The sequence below is a fragment of the Ipomoea nil genome, unplaced genomic scaffold (genome assembly GCF_001879475.1).
Source record: "Ipomoea nil cultivar Tokyo-kokei standard unplaced genomic scaffold, Asagao_1.1 scaffold3170, whole genome shotgun sequence".
Classification (NCBI taxonomy): domain Eukaryota; kingdom Viridiplantae; phylum Streptophyta; class Magnoliopsida; order Solanales; family Convolvulaceae; genus Ipomoea; species Ipomoea nil.
In genome coordinates, this window is record NW_017619598.1 from 3254377 (window position 1) to 3277335 (window position 22959).

Here is a 22959-nt window from a genome sequence, read left to right on the forward strand (position 1 = left end):
TGGAAAGTTTTTAAAAGCTATCTATGGTTGACTGTCTACTGAAGCGCTGACAATGAGAAACTTAGACACCATTATCGTCTCTAATGATGAACGTAAGTACATGATTGAGATTGATGCAACCAAACAATCAGGGACGGAGGCACATGGAGAGTGCATGGGGCCTTGGCCCCCCTCCCAATTTTTTTTTTAATATTATAATACCACTTAGGAAAGTGGAAAGTGTAAAAATTTCCCCCCTCATCAAAATGTTTTGTCCCCTTCTCCCAAAAGATTGAATCCCCAACCCTAAGGGTCCCCCCACACCCCGGACCGACAGAGTATTTGGGAGGGTGTAAATTGTTAAGAATATATGTGGTTGATGTTTTCTGTTTATACTTATTCAAATTATATTCCTTTAGAATAGGTATATTAGAGTAGTGGTTACAACTTCTTAGCTACTTGTTCTCCTGTATATACTATTTATACCTGTTAGCTTCTTCATCAATACATAACAGTTCATTTCCTTATATGGTATCAAGAGCCAGAACCTCCTACGAAGGTTTTTTTTTTTTCCTTTTTCTTTCTCCCCTTATCAAATAGCTGCCACTACTGATATCGTTTACCTTTCTGCCACATATAATTTTCCCATTACACTTACCTCAACAAATTTCCCAGTCTGGAGGCGCCAGGTTCACTCTACACTCATTGGCTTCAACCTCCATGGCTATGTTGATGGTTCTATCCAAGAACCGCCTAAGTTTTCTGGTTCGGCTCAAACAGCCACAAACCCAGATTATTTACTTTGGGTTCGTCAAGACTAAATCATCGTCAGTGCACTCTTAGAGAGTTGTTCTGACTCGGTTCAACCTCTCGTGTCTTCAGCTTCGACAGCCTATGATGCTTGGCAATGCCTAGCCACTACTTACGCTAGTGCGTCTCGATGTCGTATACTTTCCCTCAAAGCCAAGCTCACTCAAAATCCGAGAGGTACTCGGTCGATTACTGTATTTTTGAATGACATGCGATCCATCGCTGATGCACTCGCGTTGGCGTAGTCCCCGGTCTCTGCTGAAGACCTTGTCGTGTACATTCTAACGCAGCTCGGGGATGAATATAATTCAATCTTCTTCGCTGTTTATGTCTGACAGAAGCCTATTTCCTTAGCGAAACTATCCGATGTTCTCATTGATCATGAACGTCAGTTACAAGCCGATGACCGAGCACGTCAAACCGTGTTGGCTACTGCCAATATCACTCCTACTACTGCTCCTTTGCGGTCATTCTCCAAGTACAATGGTCCGGACCAAATACGCTTGGGTGACGGTAACTCTTTACACATATCTCACATTGGTCATGCCACAATTCCCACCCCTTCTTTTGCCCTTAGTCTAGAAAATGTCTTGCACGCTCCACAGCTACACAAAAGTTTAGTTTCTGTTTCACAACTTTGCAAAGCTAACCGTGTGTCTGTTGAGCTCTTTGCGTCTCATTTTGTCGTGAAGGGTCTTCAAACCGGGATGGCATTGTTACGGGGACCGAACGTTAATGGTGTGTACTACAATACTCTCTCTTATGAGCCTCAAATGAATGCCACGCACCTGCCATCTATGTCTGAATGGCACCACCGGTTGGGACATCCATCAAATACGGTGTTACAACTCGTGTTGCAACACTGCACAATTCCAGTTTCTGCTGCCTCTCTACGTCAGTTTCGTTGTTGGTCTTGCAATGTACACCAGAGTCACAAATTGCCGTTTTCTAAGAGCACTCTCGTTAGCACAAAACCCTTACAGTTACTTTACACTGATGTATGGGGAACGACAGACAAGTCTGTTGATGGTTTTCTTTATTACGTTGTCTCTACGAGTGTTCACTGACTCTGATGGTTGCACCACTGATGGCCGTTCTACCACCGCATATTTGGTGTATCTGGGCGACAATCGCATTTCCTGGAAGTCCACGAGACGCAAATCCATTTCGTTAAGCCTCCGTTTTCCACTCCCGTTTCGTGGTTTGGTTCCAGCTGGTGTGCTGGTTGTACAACATTTTCCCTCATCTGCGCAGCTGGCTGCTCTTTTAACCAAGCCCCTTGGTCGTCGCTTGTTTATCCAATTTCGGTCCAAGATTGGAGTCTCCGACGGATCCTCAATCTTGCGGGGGCATGTTAAGAATATATGTGGTTGATGTTTTCTGTTTATACTTATTCAAATTATATTCCTTTAGAATAGGTATATTAGAGTAGTGGTTACAACTTCTTAGCTACTTGTTCTCCTGTATATACTATTTATACATGTTAGCTTCTTCATCAATACATAACAGTTCATTTCCTTATATAAATCACGGTGACTCAATGTTTTGTCCCCTTCAATCAAGCTTTTAGAGTAAATTTTATACATATTTTTGTTGGCTTTCAATCTCATAGCAGACAAGTAGACAACAGTTCACATCTTTTTCTTCACACTACAAGTCTACAGTAATTTTTCCCTTTTCTTTTTGAATCTTTGAATCATTTGAATTTTGATGAATTACTCTAGTGTTCCTTCAAAACTGATTTATTTTTGAATTAATTAGTTTTTCTAGAGAGTTTTTTTTTTTTTTTTGAGGATTTTTTTGGCGAATTTGAAGGTTTTAATTACATCATAAGTCAGCCAGCCGATCTCAACCCTTTCGATGAGGAAGAGCAAGAAGTCAATCCATTTTTGGTTACCAACTAACCGCCTCTTCATTTGCCACTTCTTCCTCTTTTACTGCATATTCTTAGCTCTTTTGTTTTTTTTTTTTTTCTGGTTATTATGCGTAATTTGTTGACAGATTATGGTATATTGTAGAGTGCGCGGATTGTGATCTAGGTCTAAATTTTAGTAAATTTATAATATATTGATTATGTTGAAATATGTTAAATGGATATCAACGTATTTGATTTAGTAAACTTCTATCGTCGTTGGCCCCCCGCACCCTCCCATGCTGGCTCCGTCCCTGCAAACAATCAATTATAATGGGTTCAAAGAGGATGAACATGAACTAATGCCCCAATTTCCCAACCTCCCAATTTTCTCAGTTGCAAATTAAATCTAATTCATTATTACAAATATTCCTAACATATATAATTGAGAAACTTGTCACGTTTATTCTGAATGAATTAAGCACAATTTCAGTTCCATCTGAAAAAGAATAATTTTTTTTTTCATTTTTTTATCTACTGCTTGAGATCGATAGCCAGAGATTCACCGGATTTTCCCGTCGATTTTGATCACATCTCACCGGCAACTGCGAAACTGGTCTCGGACACCGTTGGTTCGTCATTTTTTTTTTTTTTTGCAACTACTGTTGGCAGAGAAACGTTGATTTAAGAAAATAATTCTTTTTTTGGTTTCTGTGCGTAGCAGGTATCAACCGTCATCGCTCTTGATCAAGTAGCTGATATGTTAACCAAACCGTTAGGCAAGTTGTTGTACCAGCGGTTCCGGTCCAAAATTAGAGTTACAGAATCTTTACTGAGGCTCAATCCCATAACCTCCCACTTGATCAAGGAGTAATTTGGTACCATTAGACAATAAGGTCCTTGGCGTATATATTACTTGTTATCATTTTCATCAAACAAAAGAGAGTGGTTGGTCACATATAACATGCTAAATACTAAATGAAAATAAAGCTAATCCAAAAATAAAAAATAAAAAATCTGATAGGTTTAGTTAATGTAAATCAACTTTCTAAACATATAACAATTTCATCTACTGTTACTGGTTGCAGTAGAGCAACTGGTCCACTTATCAGTCACTGAAGTTGGAGAAGTTGGGAACCTACTGATCCTCTTCAACAAGACAACATCTTCTGATTCCAATGTAGTATTATTCTTATTTGTCTCATCATTTATTGCATCCTCTTTGAACTCATAACCTCCTTGAATCCCCTTCAGTGTCTCCACTACATCATCCATTGTAGGCCTCAAATCTTTCTTGCCTTGCAAGCATTGAAATGCTAGCTCTGCCACTGAAGTGATCATTCTCGTTATTTCGGTGTTTGTCTCGAACCCTAGCGATGGATCGATCAACTCATTAAACGCACGTCTTTGTATCTTGTTCACCGCTAGATTCGCGAGGTTGATTTCGTCTCTATGTCTACTTATATCCACAGCGGGCATCGATGATATGAGCTCAACCAGGACGACTCCAAAGCTATAAACGTCGCTCTTATCAGTTAGCTGATAGCACTCGTGATACTCTGGATCGACGTATCCAGGTGTCCCTTGTGGTGCAGTGGAGACATGAGTGGCGTCATACGGGAGAAGCCTTGAGAGCCCGAAATCAGCAACTTTTACACGAAAGTTGTTGTCGAGAAGAATGTTGGTAGTTTTGACATCACGGTGTATTATGTCAGAAGCGTGGAGATAAGCAAGTGCGATAGCGGTTTCTACTGCAATGTTCATTCGGATTGGCCACGCGAGGGGTACACCGTTTGCCCTTTCCCCGTGGAGATGATCAAAAACTGTTCCATTAGGGATGTATTCATAAACAAGGAGGAGTTCCCGGCTGCGCCTCGAAGTGCAGCCATAAAGGGTTACAAGATTTTGATGCCTTAGATTGGTGAGGATTTTTATTTCATTGATGAAGTGCTCCATTCTCTTGCTGTTGTGCTCATACAACCGCTTCACTGCAACTTCTCTTCCATCTCGAAGTTTACCTGGTTACAACATACAAGATTTCGCTAGATTTCCAAATGACACAATTGAAGCATGTGCTCCATCTCAACTAAAAGCCTAAACTGATAGTTGAATTGCACATTAATGGTTATATATGCTCAACAGACACCACTAATACTTTGTTTCTATAGATGGCGTACCGTGATAAACAGCTCCAAATCCTCCATTTCCGAGTTCTTTTGAAGAATTAAAGTTGTTTGTGGCTCTTTCAAGTTCGGAGTAGGAGAAAACCGCAACCCCAAAGTACTTGCTGCCTCCCTCAAGGTCACGTTTTGAGGATGACGAAGAACCAAAACATCCCTTCTTGTGATTCCGAAAATACATGACCACCAAACTTGTTGCCAGGATCAATATTACCCCACCAAAAACTGAAAACACAGATGCTGATATCATTTTTATCTATATATAGAAGATACTTAGATTCATGTTGCTTATAAAAGATGTTTACCTGTTGCCAGAATGACCTTTGACTTGATACTTTTTCCTGCAACTGAAGTAATAAGGTAAGAGTTGACTAATGTCCAGAAATGAAAAACACACAACTTTCCCAAACTCAGCAGTCACAGACAATGAAAATGTAGAATCCTTTCAAGATAAGAAAGGACACTAGTTGTTCTGTAAACCCAACTGGTTTACCATTGCCCTAAAAGGTAGGGGCAAGCTAGGGTGTTGGACTTGACCCATTAAACCTCTGTCAACAATCTCCTAGCCACCAGTTTTAACTGGCTCGAACCACTTGTTAGATCAAGGGTTTAGTATTCCGCCAAAAGCTATATCAAATACATAATTTTACTTAAATTTCTGACCATATTATAAGAGGCAGGGTACTAGACTTGGCCATCCAAGCCTTGACCAAACAATCCCCTAGCCACCTGGAGTTGGCCGTTCACCGGCCTCTGCCCAACACCAACTTTCCTAAGAATATCATGTAAATACAGGTCCTAATTATACCTCCAGAGCAAATAGTCTTGTTATTGTGGTCAATTAGGCAACTCCCCCCTTTATAATGGCAATCCTCACAAGTTTCAGAGACCACCCATTGTACAGAAATCGAAGAATTTAACTTCTGAAACAGGCCACTTGCTCTGGAGTTGAATGGCAATTGAATGACTGAACACTCTGCAGGAAGGTTACCGCCTGGGGCAGTATCATTGCGGTCCTCTCTATAGTACAGGACGAAGTTTTTGCAGTTATTATAGCTCGCAAATCCATTGAAGTAATGACCAATCTTCTGCAAGCTAACATTCGACTTACGTTCGCACCTGTAGAACTTATGCAAACGAGGCATAAAGGAAATCAAAGCAGAGCTGGGAAATGAGAAATTCTTGTAAAAAGTGTTGCAATTTTGTTCCAGAAAGTAACTCTGTGGAAGGGGGTTGATGAGCCACATAATTTCACCTCTAATATTCCTAATATCATATTGTTGTTCTCCAAACTTAACTCTGGGAAATGGCCTGGCAGCACAATCTAAGCTGTGCAATCCGCAGTTGGGTTGTGACTTGTTGGTGAAAGGAAAAGTGACGTTTATGAGGTTGCCACAGTTGAATTGTTTTGGGCAGAAAGATTGGGATTGGGATTGGGATAGGCCTTCTCCATGAACAAAGATAAGTGATTGAAACAAAACGAAGCAAACCCAGAATAGGTATGAGGGAATACTAAACCAGGCCATTTAGCAAAACCCATACAAACAATGGTTAAGTTCATTGTTATTTGAATATTTGTACTACTTTCACTTCTTTCACTGTTTACATGTAAAAGCATATGTTGGGAAGAATGTAAAAGCCTATATTCTCGGGTAAGACACGAAGTTGACTTGGACTTTCTTATCAGGCTGTGTTTGAAAATCCGGAAAATGACTTTTGGAAATCATTTTCCGGGTTTTTGGTGTTTGGCTACACCTGGAAAATCCAGTCAACGGAAAATATTTTTTGTTGACTGGGGAATGAGCTCAATTTGGCGGAAAATGACTTCCGCCAAATTTGGGTGGAAGTCATTTTCCGCCGCTTCTATTTCATTTTTTTTTTTTTAAAGCTTCTGGCGGAACTGGTCCGCCAGAAACCATAGCTATGATTTCTGACGGAACCCAGTTCCACCGGAAACCATAGCCATGGAAAAGTTTGGTTTTGTAACCCCACATAACACAATCCTTATACCATGGACCAGGGTTCTGTGGACCTTGGTGCATGTACATGTATTTATATTATGAGTTTTTGTGTCATGTGTTATGAAATTTTGTATTTTAAGACTATGAATTCTGTACATGAAACAAAATAGTAATTATGTTTTATGTTATGAATTTTTGTGTGTTGTATTGCGAAATTTTATGCCTACGAATATAAATATGTACCTAAATTAGATCTAAAAAATAAGTAAATATATAACATATGTATGTACTTTGTGCTGTGATTTTTTTTGTGTTGTGTTGAGTATGAATTCTGTACCTCCTCGTTTTAATACAGGATTCATAATGTTATGTGAACCCTGGTCCATGATATAAATTGCCACATAAGATGGGTTTCGTTTCCCATGCAACTAATTTAACCATCAATATAATACACGAAATAGTACTTGGCTCCTTCCAATTCAATTTGTTCAGACTGATTTTCCGCTGAATTCCGTCAGTTTTCAAGAAGTAGAGCCCGCGAAAGACGAAATCACCAGGAAGCTGTGCCTTTCTCGAAACGTTATTAAAAGAAAGCCGAAAAAGATGACCTTTGAATAGACTCAACGCAAGCTCAAAGTAAGAGGTGCTGACATTGAGAGCCATCGATCCCTATCTGCACAAGTCTGTTTGAAATCAAGCATAAACATTAAAAAAAAAAAAAAAAAAAAAAAGTTTACTTTTGGTCCAAAATATTGTCATTCTTGCCCTGCCAACCACAGCTCTGATGCGTAGCATTGTCAAAATAAATCAGTAATCCCTTGTTATAAAGATAAATTATACCCTGGATCAGGTCCACCTTACTTTGTAGACCTGATCTAAAAAGACATTCAGATTATGTGTCTATAATTAATATATTATATGCTTACATTTCATAGTTATAGATGGTGAATGTAAATAAATTGAAGGCACATAATATGTATGTTAACTACAAATACATATGTTAATTGCAAACATGAAATTGTGCCGTGGGCCTTGAATGTAAGTAAATAACTAAAGTTCAACTTGGTTTTTAATTTAGGAATTAACGTACCATTTTAATTATGTCATTTTAGGATGAACAAAATAAATTAAAAGGTAAGAAATAAAAATCAAGAACACAAAAAATGATCACGCAGTTCGGAGCGAAACCTCCTACGTCTGCGGGTCAACTCACGTAAGCTCAATCCACTAGATGTTCACCAGGATTACAAGGAATTACAAGGGGGTTTTGTATACATGCACTCGGCCTTAGCCACAACAACCAACTCAAATTCTCAAAACATCTAATTACAGAGAGGTACATGCATGCCAACTTCTGCTTCAAGCGCTGATTCTGCTGACATTGTTCCAGGCCATCTGATCCAGCGAGATCACCACTTCATAATAATATAATAACCAGTAATATAGATGTAATATAGATAGTCTTTTCCACTGAATATTGTCTCTTGAAAATCGTGAATGAGATGATAGAGAATCCACCTTTTATATAATCACTTTTACGTAACCATCTTCCCCCAAAGAATGTTGATCACATCTTACTAATAAATGGCATCAACTTAAATTAAATAATGCTAAATAAATAAATTTGACCAGCTGCAATTAGTTAGAAGATCATTGAATAATATGTGCTGATTCTGTTCCAACATATCCAGAGACCAAAAACTGATAATTATACCTAGATAGGAGTCGATTCAAATATTATAACTAAATTAAATTCCCCTTTTGAAAAATAAATTAGTCAATATTATAAAAAGGATTTAATGTGTATCATTTGTACACTTACAAAACATAACAATACTAGAGCTAATGTAATAATGTATATTGTCAAATGAAACTGTAATAAAATTAAAATGATACTTTGCTATTGTTAAAATGGAACTAGTGTGTGTAAAAATGAAACTAAAAAACATAACAATATTATCAAATGAAACTAAATTATAATTAAAATGATACATACTTCTAGTGTTGTAAAAATCGGCCTAGGCGCTAGGCTCCCCTAGGCCGAGGCGATTTCAGCCCTAGGCGGCTTTTAGTCATCCAATTGACTAAACAACTGACTAGGCACCCTAAGCACTAAGTTGGGGCCTAACTCGGCCGAGTCAGCGCCCAACTCGGCTGAGTTAACACCTAACTTGGTAGAGTTAACACTCAACTTGGGCGAGTGATTTTTTTATTGCCTGCTCGGCTGTTCTCATCTTCTATATATATTCCTCCAACCATTTACTCAAATGACCATGTAACATATGTAGTTGACTAGTTTGGGATTATAATAATTTAATAACAAACAGCTCCGAGTGAGAAAAGTGCAGTGGTGACAATATATTCGAATTACTCGTCTTCCTAGAAGCCGCTTAGGCGCTCTAGGCTCTAGGCAGTGTTGGCCCTCAGCAAATGCGCCCGTGGCGTTGGCACAAGGCCCTAAAAATTTGCGGGCCCCATCTTTAAAAAAAAAAAACATTTATTATATGCGTACAGCGTACTGCATAGTGCATACATTTGGATAGAGTCATGCAATTATTATGTCATGGACCCGGGTCCACCTTGCAAGGAAGGTGGACCCAGGTCCAAAACGACGCAGTTTGCGCGTGTGAAAATAACGAAGCCGTTAGTGGCACCGTTTCTACAGCCAATGATTTTTTTTATTTATTTATTGAAAACAATTCAGAGAGTGAATATTCATTTCTGTAATAGTGAATATAGAGTTATGAAATTAGGAATATAGAGTTAAAAAATTATGAATATAGAGTTCTGCAATTGTGAATATTGAGTTCAGTAATTTTGTATATTGAGATCTAAAATTGTGAATATTCAGTTCTAATAAATTTGTGAATATAGAGTCCTAAGCTAAAATTGTGAATATAGGGTTCTCTACAATTGTGAATATTGAGTTCTGTAATTTTGTATATTTAGATATCAAATTATGAATATTCAGTTCTAAAATTATGCATATAGAGTTCAAAAATTGTGAATATAGATGAACGAATTCTGAAGACAAACTTTAAGTTAACGGCAAGGAAGGAAACAATTCTTTTTAAAAATTCAGACGGCGTCATTTTGAAACAAAACGACGTCGTTTTATACTAGAGTTCACGTTGCAAGGTGGAACTAGGTCCACAATATAAGTATCTTACAGACGTTACACTCATGGAGCTCATACTCAGGGCATCCTCAATAGTGGTATGATTTTAAGGAGATTTTGCAGGTGCGATTAGGAAAGAGAATTGAATGAAAAGGAAAAAAAAAAAAAAGGAAAAATAAAAAACTGAAAACCCTAACCCCCCCCCCCCCCCCCTCCCAAAATCCCCAAAATTATGACAAAATCCTTTAAATAACCTAACAACCCCAACCCTCCCTCTCCTCTCTCCTCCAACACATCAACTTTTTCTTAAAATATGTGCAAAATTCCCCTAATGGGGATGCCATCATAAGCATTAGCTATATTGCATATTCAAATAAATAAAATTAGGCCCCAATTTTAGGAGCCCTTAAAAAATTTTTATTGTAAAAAAATAGTTTATATATATATATATATATATATATATATATATATATATATATATATATATATATATATATATATATATATATATATATACATATATTCTGCTCAAATGCGGTCACGCCTTAACATGCGGTCGGTGCGGCCGCTTAAAAAAGACACCAATAGTGTTAAAAAATGCACCAATAATGTTAGAAAAATGCACAACAATGAAAGCACAAATACACCACAAGAATACACAACATACCCAAAAAAAATGCACCATACCTCCCCACACTTAATTGTGCATTTATGAACACTGTGTGGTGCTTTTATGCATATTCAATGGTGCGTGTTTGGTGATGCGTACCTAATAGTGTTTTTTAGTGTATTTTTGTTATGTTTTTCCTAACACAATTGTATTAATGGCGACGACCCAATCAATACTACTTGATGGTCAGTTGGGGAGTCATGTGCACTTCACCTTAATTTTGTCACCATGGACGATAGCAATGCAAACGAAAATAGTAGTAACCAATGTGGTTTGAAGCATGATTCTCGAGCTGGTTTTTTTGGCGTTGTTGGCGTCGTTTTTTACGTTAGTGTTGTTCGTCTGCCATTGTTTTGTATGTTTGTGCAGTTTTGCATGGGTCGATGTTTTCCGACGATAGAGCAGTTGATCCGAAGGTTTGAGTTTGGGTGTGCGGATGTTTAATGTAGTTTTTAGTTTCGAAGATGGGGGGTTGTAAATGGAAAGTTATAGGTTTTCTAGTTAGTGATTTGTAGTGGCATTTTTGTAAATATCACAAAAATTTTTTTTTTCTTTATGTTATCTTTATCGAATAAAAGATGCGTTTTTGACACTTTTGGTCCCACAACTATAGCGGCATTATCAGGATTGATCCACAACTTTCAAAACTTGCAATTTCGGACTATGACTATTGTTTTTTTTTTTTTGCAAAAATTGTCCTTCTGGTCCATTTTCCGTCAATTTTCCAGCCCGTTTTGGTCGGAAATGGTTCTTACTCTGGTGAGAAATTGACGAAAAATGGGATGGAAGGACCATTTTTGTAAAAAAAAAAAAAAGAAAAAAAAAAAAAAAAAAAAAAACAATAGTCGTGTGTTGGTCCCGATACCTAAGGATGAGAGTCGGGTGGGAGGGGGGGGGGGGGGGGGTTAATAGACTCTATGCGATTTTTAAACCTTTACTTGAAAGAGTAATGCACAGCGAAAATTATGTGTTCTTTTTAATATTCTTTGCACACTTTCGTTAGAAATTGCTTAACTGAGATGAATATGTATGCAATGCAAGGCAGTTAAATGTAGATAAGTAACAAGAGAGAGAGAGAGAGAGAGAGAGAGAGAGAGAGAGAGAGAGAGAGAGAGAGAGAGAGATTTTTATAGTGATTCGGCTGTTAACTAAGCCTACTCCACTCTTCTTTCACAACTCGTGAAAGGGTTTGCACTATCACTCCTAGTACAAACTAAGCCAAGCTTGCTTCCTTGATCACTAAACCAGCACCTTCTTCAAGTGATGAAGAGGGGTATTTATAGGGGTGAAAAATCCATCCGTTAGAGGGAGATGAAAATTTCAAACCTATTAACCAGCATGTAATGACCGCTAGGTAAGGAGACTTAAATGTGGTTGTATTGTATAACCGTTGGCTTCTAAAAGCAACCAACCATTTTTTCTTGTAGTGAAGACAAAATGTTCTAATCATTAAATGCTCATTGATATTTGAAATATCATTCTTAGGACACCATTTGTGTAGGATGATTTTCCCATCATTGAGACTTGGACAAATATGCTTCTGAAAAATGTGGAATTTGTCCAATCGAGTCAGACCTTGACTCGTAGTCTCGGGATCTGATAACGAAGGATTGTCCTTATCATTCGTTGTCTTCTCAATTCAAATGATCTTTCTTTATCATTTGTCAATTACACGAGAGATTGACCCTTCCAAGTTTCGGTCTTAGCGGATCTCTCGGCCTTCTCTTGATCTTCTCTTCTCTTCAACCTGTCATGATTGACTAAGTGATACTCTAATTCGTGTATATACTCAGCTGAGCACGAATCATTCTTTGAGCAAAAGCAACTTTCGTTCAACACGAAAGATACAAAATAATCGAGAGAAAATAGGGGTCTAATTTCCTAGTGAGTTTGGTATCATCAAAATCTAATTACACATGTTCCTAACAATTTCCCCCTTTTTGATGATGCTAAAACCTACACTCTCGCTATCAGGCTGAAATTATCCAAGAAAGGATTTTAATTACAAAACAGCCATATAGTTGAGTTTACAAGAAGATCTAAGTAAATAAGACATTTAAAAGACCTTATTGCAACTCGCAAAAAGATAGACTTCATTCACATTAGATTCATATTACAAAAAAAATATCTATATATTACATATTCGGCAATTTTTCTTTCTATCGAGCTTCTTCTCTTTGGATCTCCTTCTCCTCGGCTTCCCTATCTTTGAGCATCTTCTTGTAATCAAGTTCGTCATTTATGATTTTCCTGAATGCTTGAATGTCTTTGTCTCGGGCTACTTCTGCATATTTCTCTGTCAGTGTATAGCTCATGTAGTTATTATATGCTTCGAGGATGTTTCGGCTTGGAATTACTCCATTGTTCCACCAAAAGACTAGTTCTATGGAGTTCATTCCTTCTACATAGCTTTTGCCTGATTCTTCATGGATTTTGAAGACGGCACTATGTTTGGCAGCCATATCAGCATCTTTTCCAATGGCCTTTAGATCCTTTATCTTCTCTTGCACTTCTTGAAAATACTTGAGGTATTGTTCCCTCTTCTTCTTGGTTTTTTCTTCTTCAAGACGCAATCTTTCATTTTCTTCTCTAATCTCTTTGTTTTTGTTTCGTAGATACTCTTGTCTGACCTGATTATCTTTTCCTTTCAGCTGTATGGGTATGTTGCAGCCTTCAAAACGCTTTCTACTACCTACTTTGTAGGGTTCAAAAGGAAGAAAGTTTCCTTCTGCATCTCTCGTTATTGATTTGTTGCGCATCCATTTCTGACGAAGTTGTTGCCTTTGCCTATAACTGTTTTTAGGATTACCTCGAGATGACTGAGGATTGGAAGAGCGGGTATACATTGGTCTGCTTGAATTTCCTCCATGACTTGGATTGCTTCGGTCTCTCCTTTCGTCTCTGTCCCTCCTTTCGTTCCCCCTGTCATCTTTGTCTCTATTTTCCCCCTTTTTGGCATCATCAGGTGCAGAGTTTAATGACTGAGGAAGAGTTTGAAGAGTAAGTAGGATCTCTTTGACGTAGTTGAGAGTAGCCATCTGATTAGCTCCAACTGTGAACAAATCATCGTGAACCATGTCTGTCTTGGTGCATGCAAGATCGACCCTTTCTTTGAGATTAAAGTTGGAATGCTTCATGTAGTGCTGCTCCTTCATGATCTTCTCTTGATTTTGCTCAATGGTGAGTTGATTTGATTTAAGCACGCTCACATCTTGAAATAATTGTGCCATTTATTTGGCAATGCCACTCACCATGGAATTTGTGGAGATTAGAGAAGTAAGTGTGGCACGTTCAAGAGAGTAGTTTCGTGCAGAGATTTGATCTCGGGTCGCTTTTCCTTAAGAGGAAACACACTCTTTTGCTTCTACACTTGCCCTTTTTGTATGACGAATAGTTTTCCTTAACTCCTTGAAATTTGTAGCATTCTCATCGCTTAGCTTTCCTAGGGCTGAAAGGATGACTGCCGTGCTAAGGTTGTCTGCCGAAGGAACATAACATTCTTGTGCATGCAATTCCTTGTGACCGGAGTCGTCATGTCTCGCACCGAGCGATGCATCCACATTTCCACCGCTGGCTGCTCTCAGACTCGGGTCAGCATGATCTTTTTTAGTATCATTTGAATGTGAAGATTTGTTGTGATGTGAATCTCCTTCTTTCGGGTTTGATTCATTCGGTTTTAGAGTCGAGTCAGTAATCATGGCATCACCATCATCATTGTTATCATCGTCATCATCATCGTAATGATTACTTCGATTTGAGTTATCGTGATCATTTTCATCATCTTCATCATTTTCATCATCTTCTGGAGGGCTTGAAATTTGATCAGGCTATGGCGCATGACTCATACTTGCTTTGGGATCATTTCTGTGCAATCTATCAAGCTCATCATTGATCTTACATAGCCGCATGACATCTTGCAGAGCTTTCAATTATTCTTCAGTGGCTTTATCAAGAGATGGTTTCTTGATATCAAAATCAATGGTTAGAGATTTTCCTTTCGCAAGACTTTTGTTGGTTAACTTGTATGAGTAGACTCGTTGTATCGTCTCAAGTCTTGTTGCTTCATATACAGTTGTGGTTTCAAGCCATATAAGAGCCAGCACATAACACTTTGTCCCGAACACATGAAAGTATTTCAGGTTGGGCTTCTTTCCCTTCCAGATCTCATATGGTGTTTTGGTCGTTCCTGGTCTAAGATAGACTCTATTTACAGTATGACAAGCAGTGTGTACTGCTTTAGCCCAGAAGCGCTGCGGCAGATGAGAGGCATGTAGCATAACTCTAGCCATTTCTTGTAATGTTCGATTCTTTCTTTCCACCACACCATTCTGTTGAGCTGTTCTGGGAGCTGAGAACTCATGTGATATACCGTGTTCGGAGCAGAAATCTGAATATAGTGAATTCTCAAATTCTTTTCCATGATCACTCCTCAGTCTCTGAACTTTTATTATAGACTCATTCTTTTCCTTCTGAACGCTTATGCACAGAGTTTTAAAGGCCTTGAAGGCTTCTGATTTTTCTCTTAGAAAGTATACCCAGCTGTATCGTGAGAAATCATCTACACACACAAATATGTATTTCTTTCCCCCAATGCTTTCAGTCTGTGTTGGCCCCATGAGGTCTATGTGAACTAGATCTAGACACTTCTCAGTGGTGATGCCTCTTAATGCTTTGTGCGGAGTTCTGATTTGTTTCCCAATAGCACAAGCACCACAAACTTTATCCAGATCTATTCTGATCTTAGGAACACCTTTCACAGCTTCCAGTTTTATCAGCTTATCCATATCTCTGAAGTTTACGTGACCAGTCGTCTATGCCAAAGTTTTGATTCATCAGATTTGGATAGATGACATGCAGTTTCATTTGCCAAAACATAACAATTGTCTGAGGACCGGTTTCCTTCCATGACAAGTTGATTTTCTTTGTCACTAACTCTGCAGCAGTTACGATCGAAGCACACATTCCAATTTGGATCACACAACTGACTGATGCTAATTAGATTAGCTTTCAACCCACTGACTAACAGAACTTCTTCTAATTGAGGTAGACCTGGTACATTCAGGGTACCTTTTCCAACAATTTTCCCTTTTTGTCCATCCCCATATGTTACAGCTCCACTGCTAGGTTGAACCGCCATCAGACACTTTACATTTCCTGTCATATGTCTGGAACAGCCACTGTCGAAATACCATCTAGCTTCAGTTGTAGATGCAGTCAGAACTATAGTGGGGTAGCATATAACTTCTGACTTTCTGACCCAAACTTGTCAAGTGAACGGTGTAATAGTCTTGTTCTGATATTTTTCTTTCCTTTGGTCTCTGTAGAAAAAATAACATTCAGGCCGAGTATGACCTTTTGTTTGGCAGTAGTGACAGATGGGAGTGTACTGTCTAACTTTGACAAGCTTATTTTTGAACTTTGCATAATGAAATTGATGCTTTACTTTGGCAAGGTCAGTATCTGCAGTCTGATCATATCTTCTTCTCTTGTCAATTTTCTGCACTGAACGAGATGACTGTCCTTGTTCAAAGCTGTGAACTGCTATGATCTTTAACACACCTTCTTTGACAAACCTAGGTGCATTATTCGAAGATTCACCCCGTTCAAATCCTAGTCCTTTTTTGTCATTAGGATTTCTGCCAGAGTCTAGAATCTTGTCTAAGGTTGATGTGATGTCCATCATCTGGATATTTTTCTTCAGACCCTCCAGTTCTTTATCAGTTTTCCTTCTCTAGATCTTATCTAAGTGATGAGATCTTCTTTTATGACAAGATCTGTATTCAGTTTCTTTAGAAGATCATCCCTTTGCTTCAGTTCATCATTCAGATTTTTATTGACTTTCACTAGTTGTTCCCAGCTTGCAACAAGTTTAGCAAATTCTATTTCAAGTTGAGTATGTCTCTCTTCAAAATCATCAGTTGATATGTAAGATTCTTCATCTGATTGGTTTCCGTCTGACTGAATGTCTATAGCTGTAAAGAAGGCTACAAAGTTTCCCACATTATCATCTGACTGATCATTGGATGTTTCCTCCTCATCATCGCTTAATGTAGCTACTGACATAGCCTTTTTCCTCTTGAGATACGTTGCACATTCAGCCTGTATGTGACCATACCCTTCACATTCTCTACACTACACTGACCGGTTGAGGGACTTCACTGTATCTGTGGAACTGTTTCTGTTCTGTCTTGTTCGACCAGTCTGAGATTGATTGTTCTGTGAAAAAGGCGTTATTTCGGCTTTCTGATATGAGGAGTTATTGCCTTTATATTGCGTTCTGGTGGGCTGACCTTGACTCTTTCTGTTGAAACCTTTTAATATTTTCTTGAAATTCTTGGTTAGAAGGGCTAAAGTTTCATCATCTATGTCGTCTGTGTCAGATTCTCGATCAGCCTCAGCTACAAAAGCCACTGACTTTCCTTTTCTGTTGCTTGCAAGATCATCATCAGCAAGCACTTCTAGTTCATATGTGTGTAAACTTCCCATAAGTTCTCCGACAGTCTTCTTTTCCCAGCCTGTGTGTTCCTGAATAGCAGTTACTTTCATCCGGAAGCGTTTAGGCAAAGATCGAAGGATCTTTTTGACTACTCTCTCATCAGTGAAAGGTTCACCAAGAATTGAGGCTCTGTTCATCAGATTCTGAACCCGACTGTGAAAGGTCGAAATGGTTTTTTCTTCATTCATTCATTCTAAGGGCTTCGAATTTTGACAGTACCATTTGTAGCTTTGACTACTTGACATCACTGGTTCCCTCAAATCTGGTTTCAAGAATTTCCCATACACGTTTAGCTTCTTTTACTCCGGTGACAAGAGTAAAAACCGATTCATGTAGAGATCCTACAATCGAGTTCAAAGCTTTGTTGTTTAAATCAGAGGCATTCATTTCATCGTCTGTCCAAGTCTCCATGGGCTTATCTCCAGTGGTTCCATCCTTATTCTGAACAGTTGGACGGCTCCACCAAGTTAGGACAGTACGATAAACCCTGGTACCTTGTGCATGGAGGTATATCTCCATACGAGCCTTCCAGAATGAGTAGTTGTGACCATCTAGTTCTGGTGGTTTCATACTCGCATCCATCTTGAACAAAAGCAACCAGCCAACGAACACACACAGAGGCACTTCCAAAAGACAGAGTACAATGCAAAACTAAAACAACCCGTACGGATCAAGTCACTATGTAGACTTAAAAGCTCTGATACCACATGTAATTTTGCATTTTCTCTTTTTAAACAGATTAACTGGATTAATCAACTGACTAAATGGACTGACTGATTCAGCGATGAATTCAATCAGTAATAGCAAATCATAGTGAAGATTAAAGAAAAGATAACACCACAAAGCCAACAACACAGAATGTTTACCCAGTTCGATACAGCGTGTATCTACGTCTGGGGGACGATCACATAGGCGTCCAATCCACTAAATCATAATCCAATGTACAAAGGTAGATATACAATAATCTTACCCAGGTGCCCCACACAAGGTACATACCCAGTCTATACAGGTTTGGGGGATTGTTGAAGATGGAGAGCCATGCATACAGAAGTCCAATGAAATCCCTTCACTTGGAGAGCCCACTCTGATGCAGTCCACTTCAATGACGCTCTTTACAGTTGTTCCCACAACAGTGTGATCACAGTGTCCTTTCGTTTAAGCAGCAGTGATTCTTCTCAAGTTCGTCATCTTAATCACCATGAACATGTTGTATTGAGAAGAGGCATGATAATCAAAGATCTGATCTCATCAAACTGATGTGAAGTGTTTTCTTCTTTCTCAAAGACGTAACCCTAATTCTCTTCGAATGAGGATACTTATAGTTCCGTCAAAAGAACACTCCTTCCATAGATGTCTTTGATTGTAGATGGTAGGACGATATTTGAATAATGTAATCTTAAGGATTCGGTCCATACCTTTCCGAAGCAGATACGCTGATCTTCTTTCCAAATCTGACTTCTGTAAAACCGCGTACAGCATTTAGGAAAACAGCTTCCTAAAACAGATCTTCAGTGTCAGTCCTTCTGTTGTTGAATCTGATTGATCAGTCCTCTGTGGAACAAAACATACACTGAACTAATCCTATCTTAGTATGCCATAATAATATTGCCAATTATAAGTTGGGATTTTTGAACAATTAAAACACTAACAGTCGTGAATAGAATGATATTTGATATCAATGTGATTGGTTCGTGAATGTAACACTGGATTGTGAGTAATAGCAATAGCACTCGTATTATCACATTCGATGGACACATCTCGTGCACTTATACCATAATATTTCAATTATTTTATCATCCATAAAATTTGAGCGCAACAACTCCCCGCTGCTATATATTCAGCTTCAGCAGTACTTGTGGAAATGGAGTTTTGCTTTTTGTTGAACCAAGACACGAGTCTTCCCTCTAAGAACTGACATGTTCCAGAGGTACTCTTTCGGTCAATTCGACAACCAGCAAAATCAGCATCTGAATATCCAACTAGGTCAAAAAATCCTCCTTTTGGGTACCAACACTAGTAGAGAATTGACCAAAAAAATGCAACAATACACGTCTTTACTTTACAACTAAAGACGCGTAAAACACAGGAAAAATAATATGGTGGCATTTTTGTAAATATGTTACAAACTCCACGCTCCATTTTTACTATAGTAAAGACGCGTGTAGTGCGCTTTTTATTTTTTTTATTTTTAGTATTGAAGTATACACTACTTGGTATGTTAATCAAGACTTGTATAGTTGTATATTAAAATTAATTTATTCTTTTAAATTTATTATACTGATATATTACTCAAGATTTGTACAGTCTTACGTATTCTTAAGTCTTGCTTCTTCATCTTCTGAGCTTCATCATCATTCCTTCTTCTTTCTTCCTCCCTTGGATCTGCGAAAAACGTACGGTGAGTTTCGAGCTTCGACAATAGTAGCTCCGGCAGCGGCGGTGACGACTTCAGGCTTCGTACTTCTCCGACTGCATTTGCGGTGCGACCTTCAGATCTGCGACCATAGTACGACGAGCTTTCGACGACCAACGTACTCCAGCTAGCTAGCTTATTCCTTCTTCTTCTTTGGATTTACGACCAACGTACTCATATTCTCTTCACTCTTCGAAGAAGAAAGCCCGAAGTTGCTCGAAAGCTCGGCTATTCCACCAGATCTGATCTCACACCGTCGTTCCACCACCGCCACCGCTCCATCGAAGAAGAAGAAGAAGAAACTCCGGAGTAGCGCAAAAGCTCAGCCATTCCACCAGATCTGATCTCACGTCGTTGTTCCGCCACTGCCACACGGTCGCCGCTCCATCGAAGAAGAAAGCTCGGCCGCCAGATCTGAGCTCTCAAGAGGTATGTTTGTTGCATACATTTATTCTCCAACCAAGCAACCTCTTCACTTGATCTACATACATACATCCTCTATATATATATATATATATATATATATATATATATATATATATATATATATATATATATATAGACACACACACACACACACACACACACACACACACACATATATATATATATATATATATATATATATATATATTTTTTTTTTTTTTTTTAAATTTAATTTGCGATGGCAAACACCCTGAAGGATGGGCTCGAGTGGCTCCCTCTTCTAGCTGCGGTTTCCGTGTATAATTCTCCCAGAAGGATGAACTCGAAGAAATCTTCAATCTGCACAGTGGGGCAGCACTCCATTCCTTAACTTTCCTCTTCCGCACTTCTATTCGGTATTGGAATTTGGTTTTATTGCATATCTTATCATTATTTTGCTGAAAAGAACTAAAGTTTTCAAATATATTATGTATTTGGGCATTAGTTGTTTCATCTTCTCTTTCAAAATTTCAGGTCAAATGGGAGGATGTAGAAATAAAAAATCCCAGTGAGAAGTGCCCAAAAATTTCTCTCTTGCTCAACAAAAAATTGCACAAAAGTTCTACTCTTTCCAGTTTAGTTCAGGTTGTTTTCCTGAAATCTTGAAGTGAGTATGTTCATTCTTGTTTTTCAACCTTTTGTTGAATTCTAGTAAACATTTTCATAGGCATGCATACTGGAAAATAGAGCATAGTACTACTTTGTAATTTGATTTGCAAAGAGGGAAAATTTCCAAGTATTTGAGATGCTTAATGAAAAATAAAAATAAAACAAAAGGATGAGGGAGTTATAAGAATACATGAGAATTATCCCTTTTGAATTTTGGGGATTTATTTTTAAATGTATTAATGTTTAGAAATTTGCAGTGCCATTTTCTGCAAAATGGGAAGAAAATTCCATTAATCTTTTGCCAGAGGGATTTAATTGAAGCATAGTGCATAGTTTGGTACAAAAGTTACAAACAAGCATATAAAACAGATGTAGTTGCTCTTTACGGTCTAATATTTGATTATTCAATTTAAGGACACGGGGGATTTAATATATTGACAGAGGAAGGAGAAGCAATTTCTGTCGCCAGTGGGCAGCAAGGATGCTATAAGATTCCCTAAAGAAAATGGAAATAGCAAGGAAAAAGGTGTTATACTTGAAAAACTCAAGCACTCAAAGAGTCAAAGGGGGAAGAACATGGCGATAGAGGTAGTGGTTGTGATGAAAAGCTGTGATTTCTAGCATAGAAGAGAAGAAATGTGTTTGAAGGTTAGTCAGTTTCTTTCAAAATTTAATCATTTACATCTATTTTTAGCATGTATTTGTGAGTTTTGCAAACTGTCAAACCATTCTTTATTTACGTTTGTCAATTGTCTGTGGTTTTGGTGCTTTAATTATTAATGTTTTTGCGTTTATGGATGAATCCTGGATAGTTATATAATTATTAATGCTTTTGCTGCTTACAAAAATTTAATGGAAAAGAAGTTCCTCATGGACTTAGGAAAATTGCAGTGAAGTTTGAGGATGTTTCCCAACCGATTATCCCTTAACTGGTTTCTTTATGCTTTCTGTGAAAATGCTTTTAGTCGGAGCTATCATTTTATGCTTTTCTGTGAAAATGCTATTTATATTTCTGTTATACACTTTGGAATATAGCCATATAGGAGTATTGTTTGCATGGTAATTTCAGTTTTTCTAAATCCTTCCAATATTTTGTGATTGTTATTACTTTGTATTATTGTTGTCGTCTTTGTTTACATGTACTCAAATCAAGAAAACATTCCGTCTCTGTAACTCTGTTTAGTATTTATGTTTACAGGTACTCAGAAAAGTTAGTTATATATTTTTTTTTTTATGATAAATCTGTACCTAATACTTTCTTAGATGGGCTTAAGCTTGTATAGTTTGTTTAGAGGCCAGATGTAAATCAGGTACTATTTAGGTTGGTTCTCCCTTAGTGCCTTGATGATTATATTCTTTCTACTAATTAGAAAAAAAATGATAATTCCATACTAATTGCTTTCACTGATTGGTGCCCTGGTGGATAGCTTTATTACTCAATTAGAGTTATGCTTGGTTTGGTGTCGGTTCTTGTAGTCTCACCAAAATACTGTCATTCCTAAATCTCATTAGGATGCTTTGTGATTCAGGTGTCAAGTCCATCACCCCAAGGGCAAACTATATTAAGAGAACCCTAGCTGGAGAATATCTCACATCTGCCTTAAATGATTTTGGTCCTGAACAATATGACAGCCTTGCTGGCTGCTGCTATATCTGATGGAGCAAACAAGCTTTTAATGTTGGTATGGTTATTTTACTCTATCATATACTCATTTAGTAATTTTGACTAAAGTATGTGTTCCAACTCCAATTAAAGTTTAAGCTATTTGTAAGAATACACATGTCACAGCATTATCTTGTTTAGAGTAAGTAATCTTTAATTGTAGTTTTAGATCAAGAATGAAGTGTTCCATTCTTAATGAATCTCATCATTTTTTAAAAATATTTTTTGTAGTGGTATCAGATTCAAGGTTGACCTTTCCAATTAGTCAATATTTATGTTGGATTATATATATTGTGCTGAACAATTTTATTATATTTTGTGTTTAATGATTCGAATTATATAAATGATTGGATAATTGAATTTTATGTTGAAATGAATAAAATTTAATTATTTTTAAAAAAAATATAACAATAGGCGTCTTAAAGACGACTATTGTTATTTTTTTAATTTGTTACACAGTATACGCATCTTTACTTTGCTAGTAAAGACGCGTATAATTCATGTTTACGCGGCTTCAGAGTAAAGACGCGTAAAGTTGCCACCTTTCCGTGTCTGCGCCATACGCGTCTTTACTAGTAAAGACGCGTATTGTCAAATAGTAAAGACGCGCATGGCTCATTTTGTACTAGTGCAAAGTCTAACACTTTGTGTTCCCTTGAGGTATCTTAAGATTTTCTTAGCCACACTTAGATGGCTTTCCTTGGGACAAGATTGAAATCTCGCACACACACCAATGGCAAAAG

At 37.8% G+C, this 22959-nt stretch overlaps 1 protein-coding gene and 2 long non-coding RNA genes across 5 annotated transcripts; 2 read left to right on the forward strand and 1 right to left on the reverse strand.

The window, feature by feature from the left end:
• Window positions 1-1615: 1615 nt before the first annotated feature.
• LOC109167819 lies at window positions 1616-22439 on the forward strand. 2 transcript variants are annotated; one of them, XR_002051915.1, is made up of 6 exons: window positions 1616-1628; window positions 19873-19908; window positions 20162-20300; window positions 20419-20551; window positions 20968-21201; window positions 22083-22439. It is a non-coding gene; the product is annotated as an uncharacterized LOC109167819 (long non-coding RNA). The 2 variants fall into 2 exon arrangements; XR_002051914.1 differs by lacking the exon at window positions 1616-1628 and having other exon boundaries at window positions 19392-19908; window positions 22083-22438.
• LOC109167820 lies at window positions 3026-18803 on the forward strand. Its single transcript, XR_002051916.1, has 3 exons — window positions 3026-3036; window positions 4242-4247; window positions 18718-18803. It is a non-coding gene; the product is annotated as an uncharacterized LOC109167820 (long non-coding RNA).
• Window positions 3586-6438, reverse strand: LOC109167818 (LEAF RUST 10 DISEASE-RESISTANCE LOCUS RECEPTOR-LIKE PROTEIN KINASE-like 1.1). Of its 2 annotated transcripts, XM_019316897.1 has the most exons (5): window positions 5630-6438; window positions 5127-5168; window positions 4819-5046; window positions 3676-4659; window positions 3586-3619 (listed from the first exon to the last, which is right to left on the reverse strand). In XM_019316897.1, the coding sequence occupies exons 1-4, from the start codon at window positions 6345-6347 to the stop codon at window positions 3707-3709; spliced, it is 1941 nt and encodes a 646-aa protein (XP_019172442.1). In that variant the 5' UTR covers window positions 6348-6438; the 3' UTR covers window positions 3586-3619; window positions 3676-3706. The 2 variants fall into 2 exon arrangements, with proteins under 2 accessions (XP_019172442.1, XP_019172443.1); XM_019316898.1 differs by having other exon boundaries at window positions 3608-4659.
• Window positions 22440-22959: the final 520 nt, after the last annotated feature.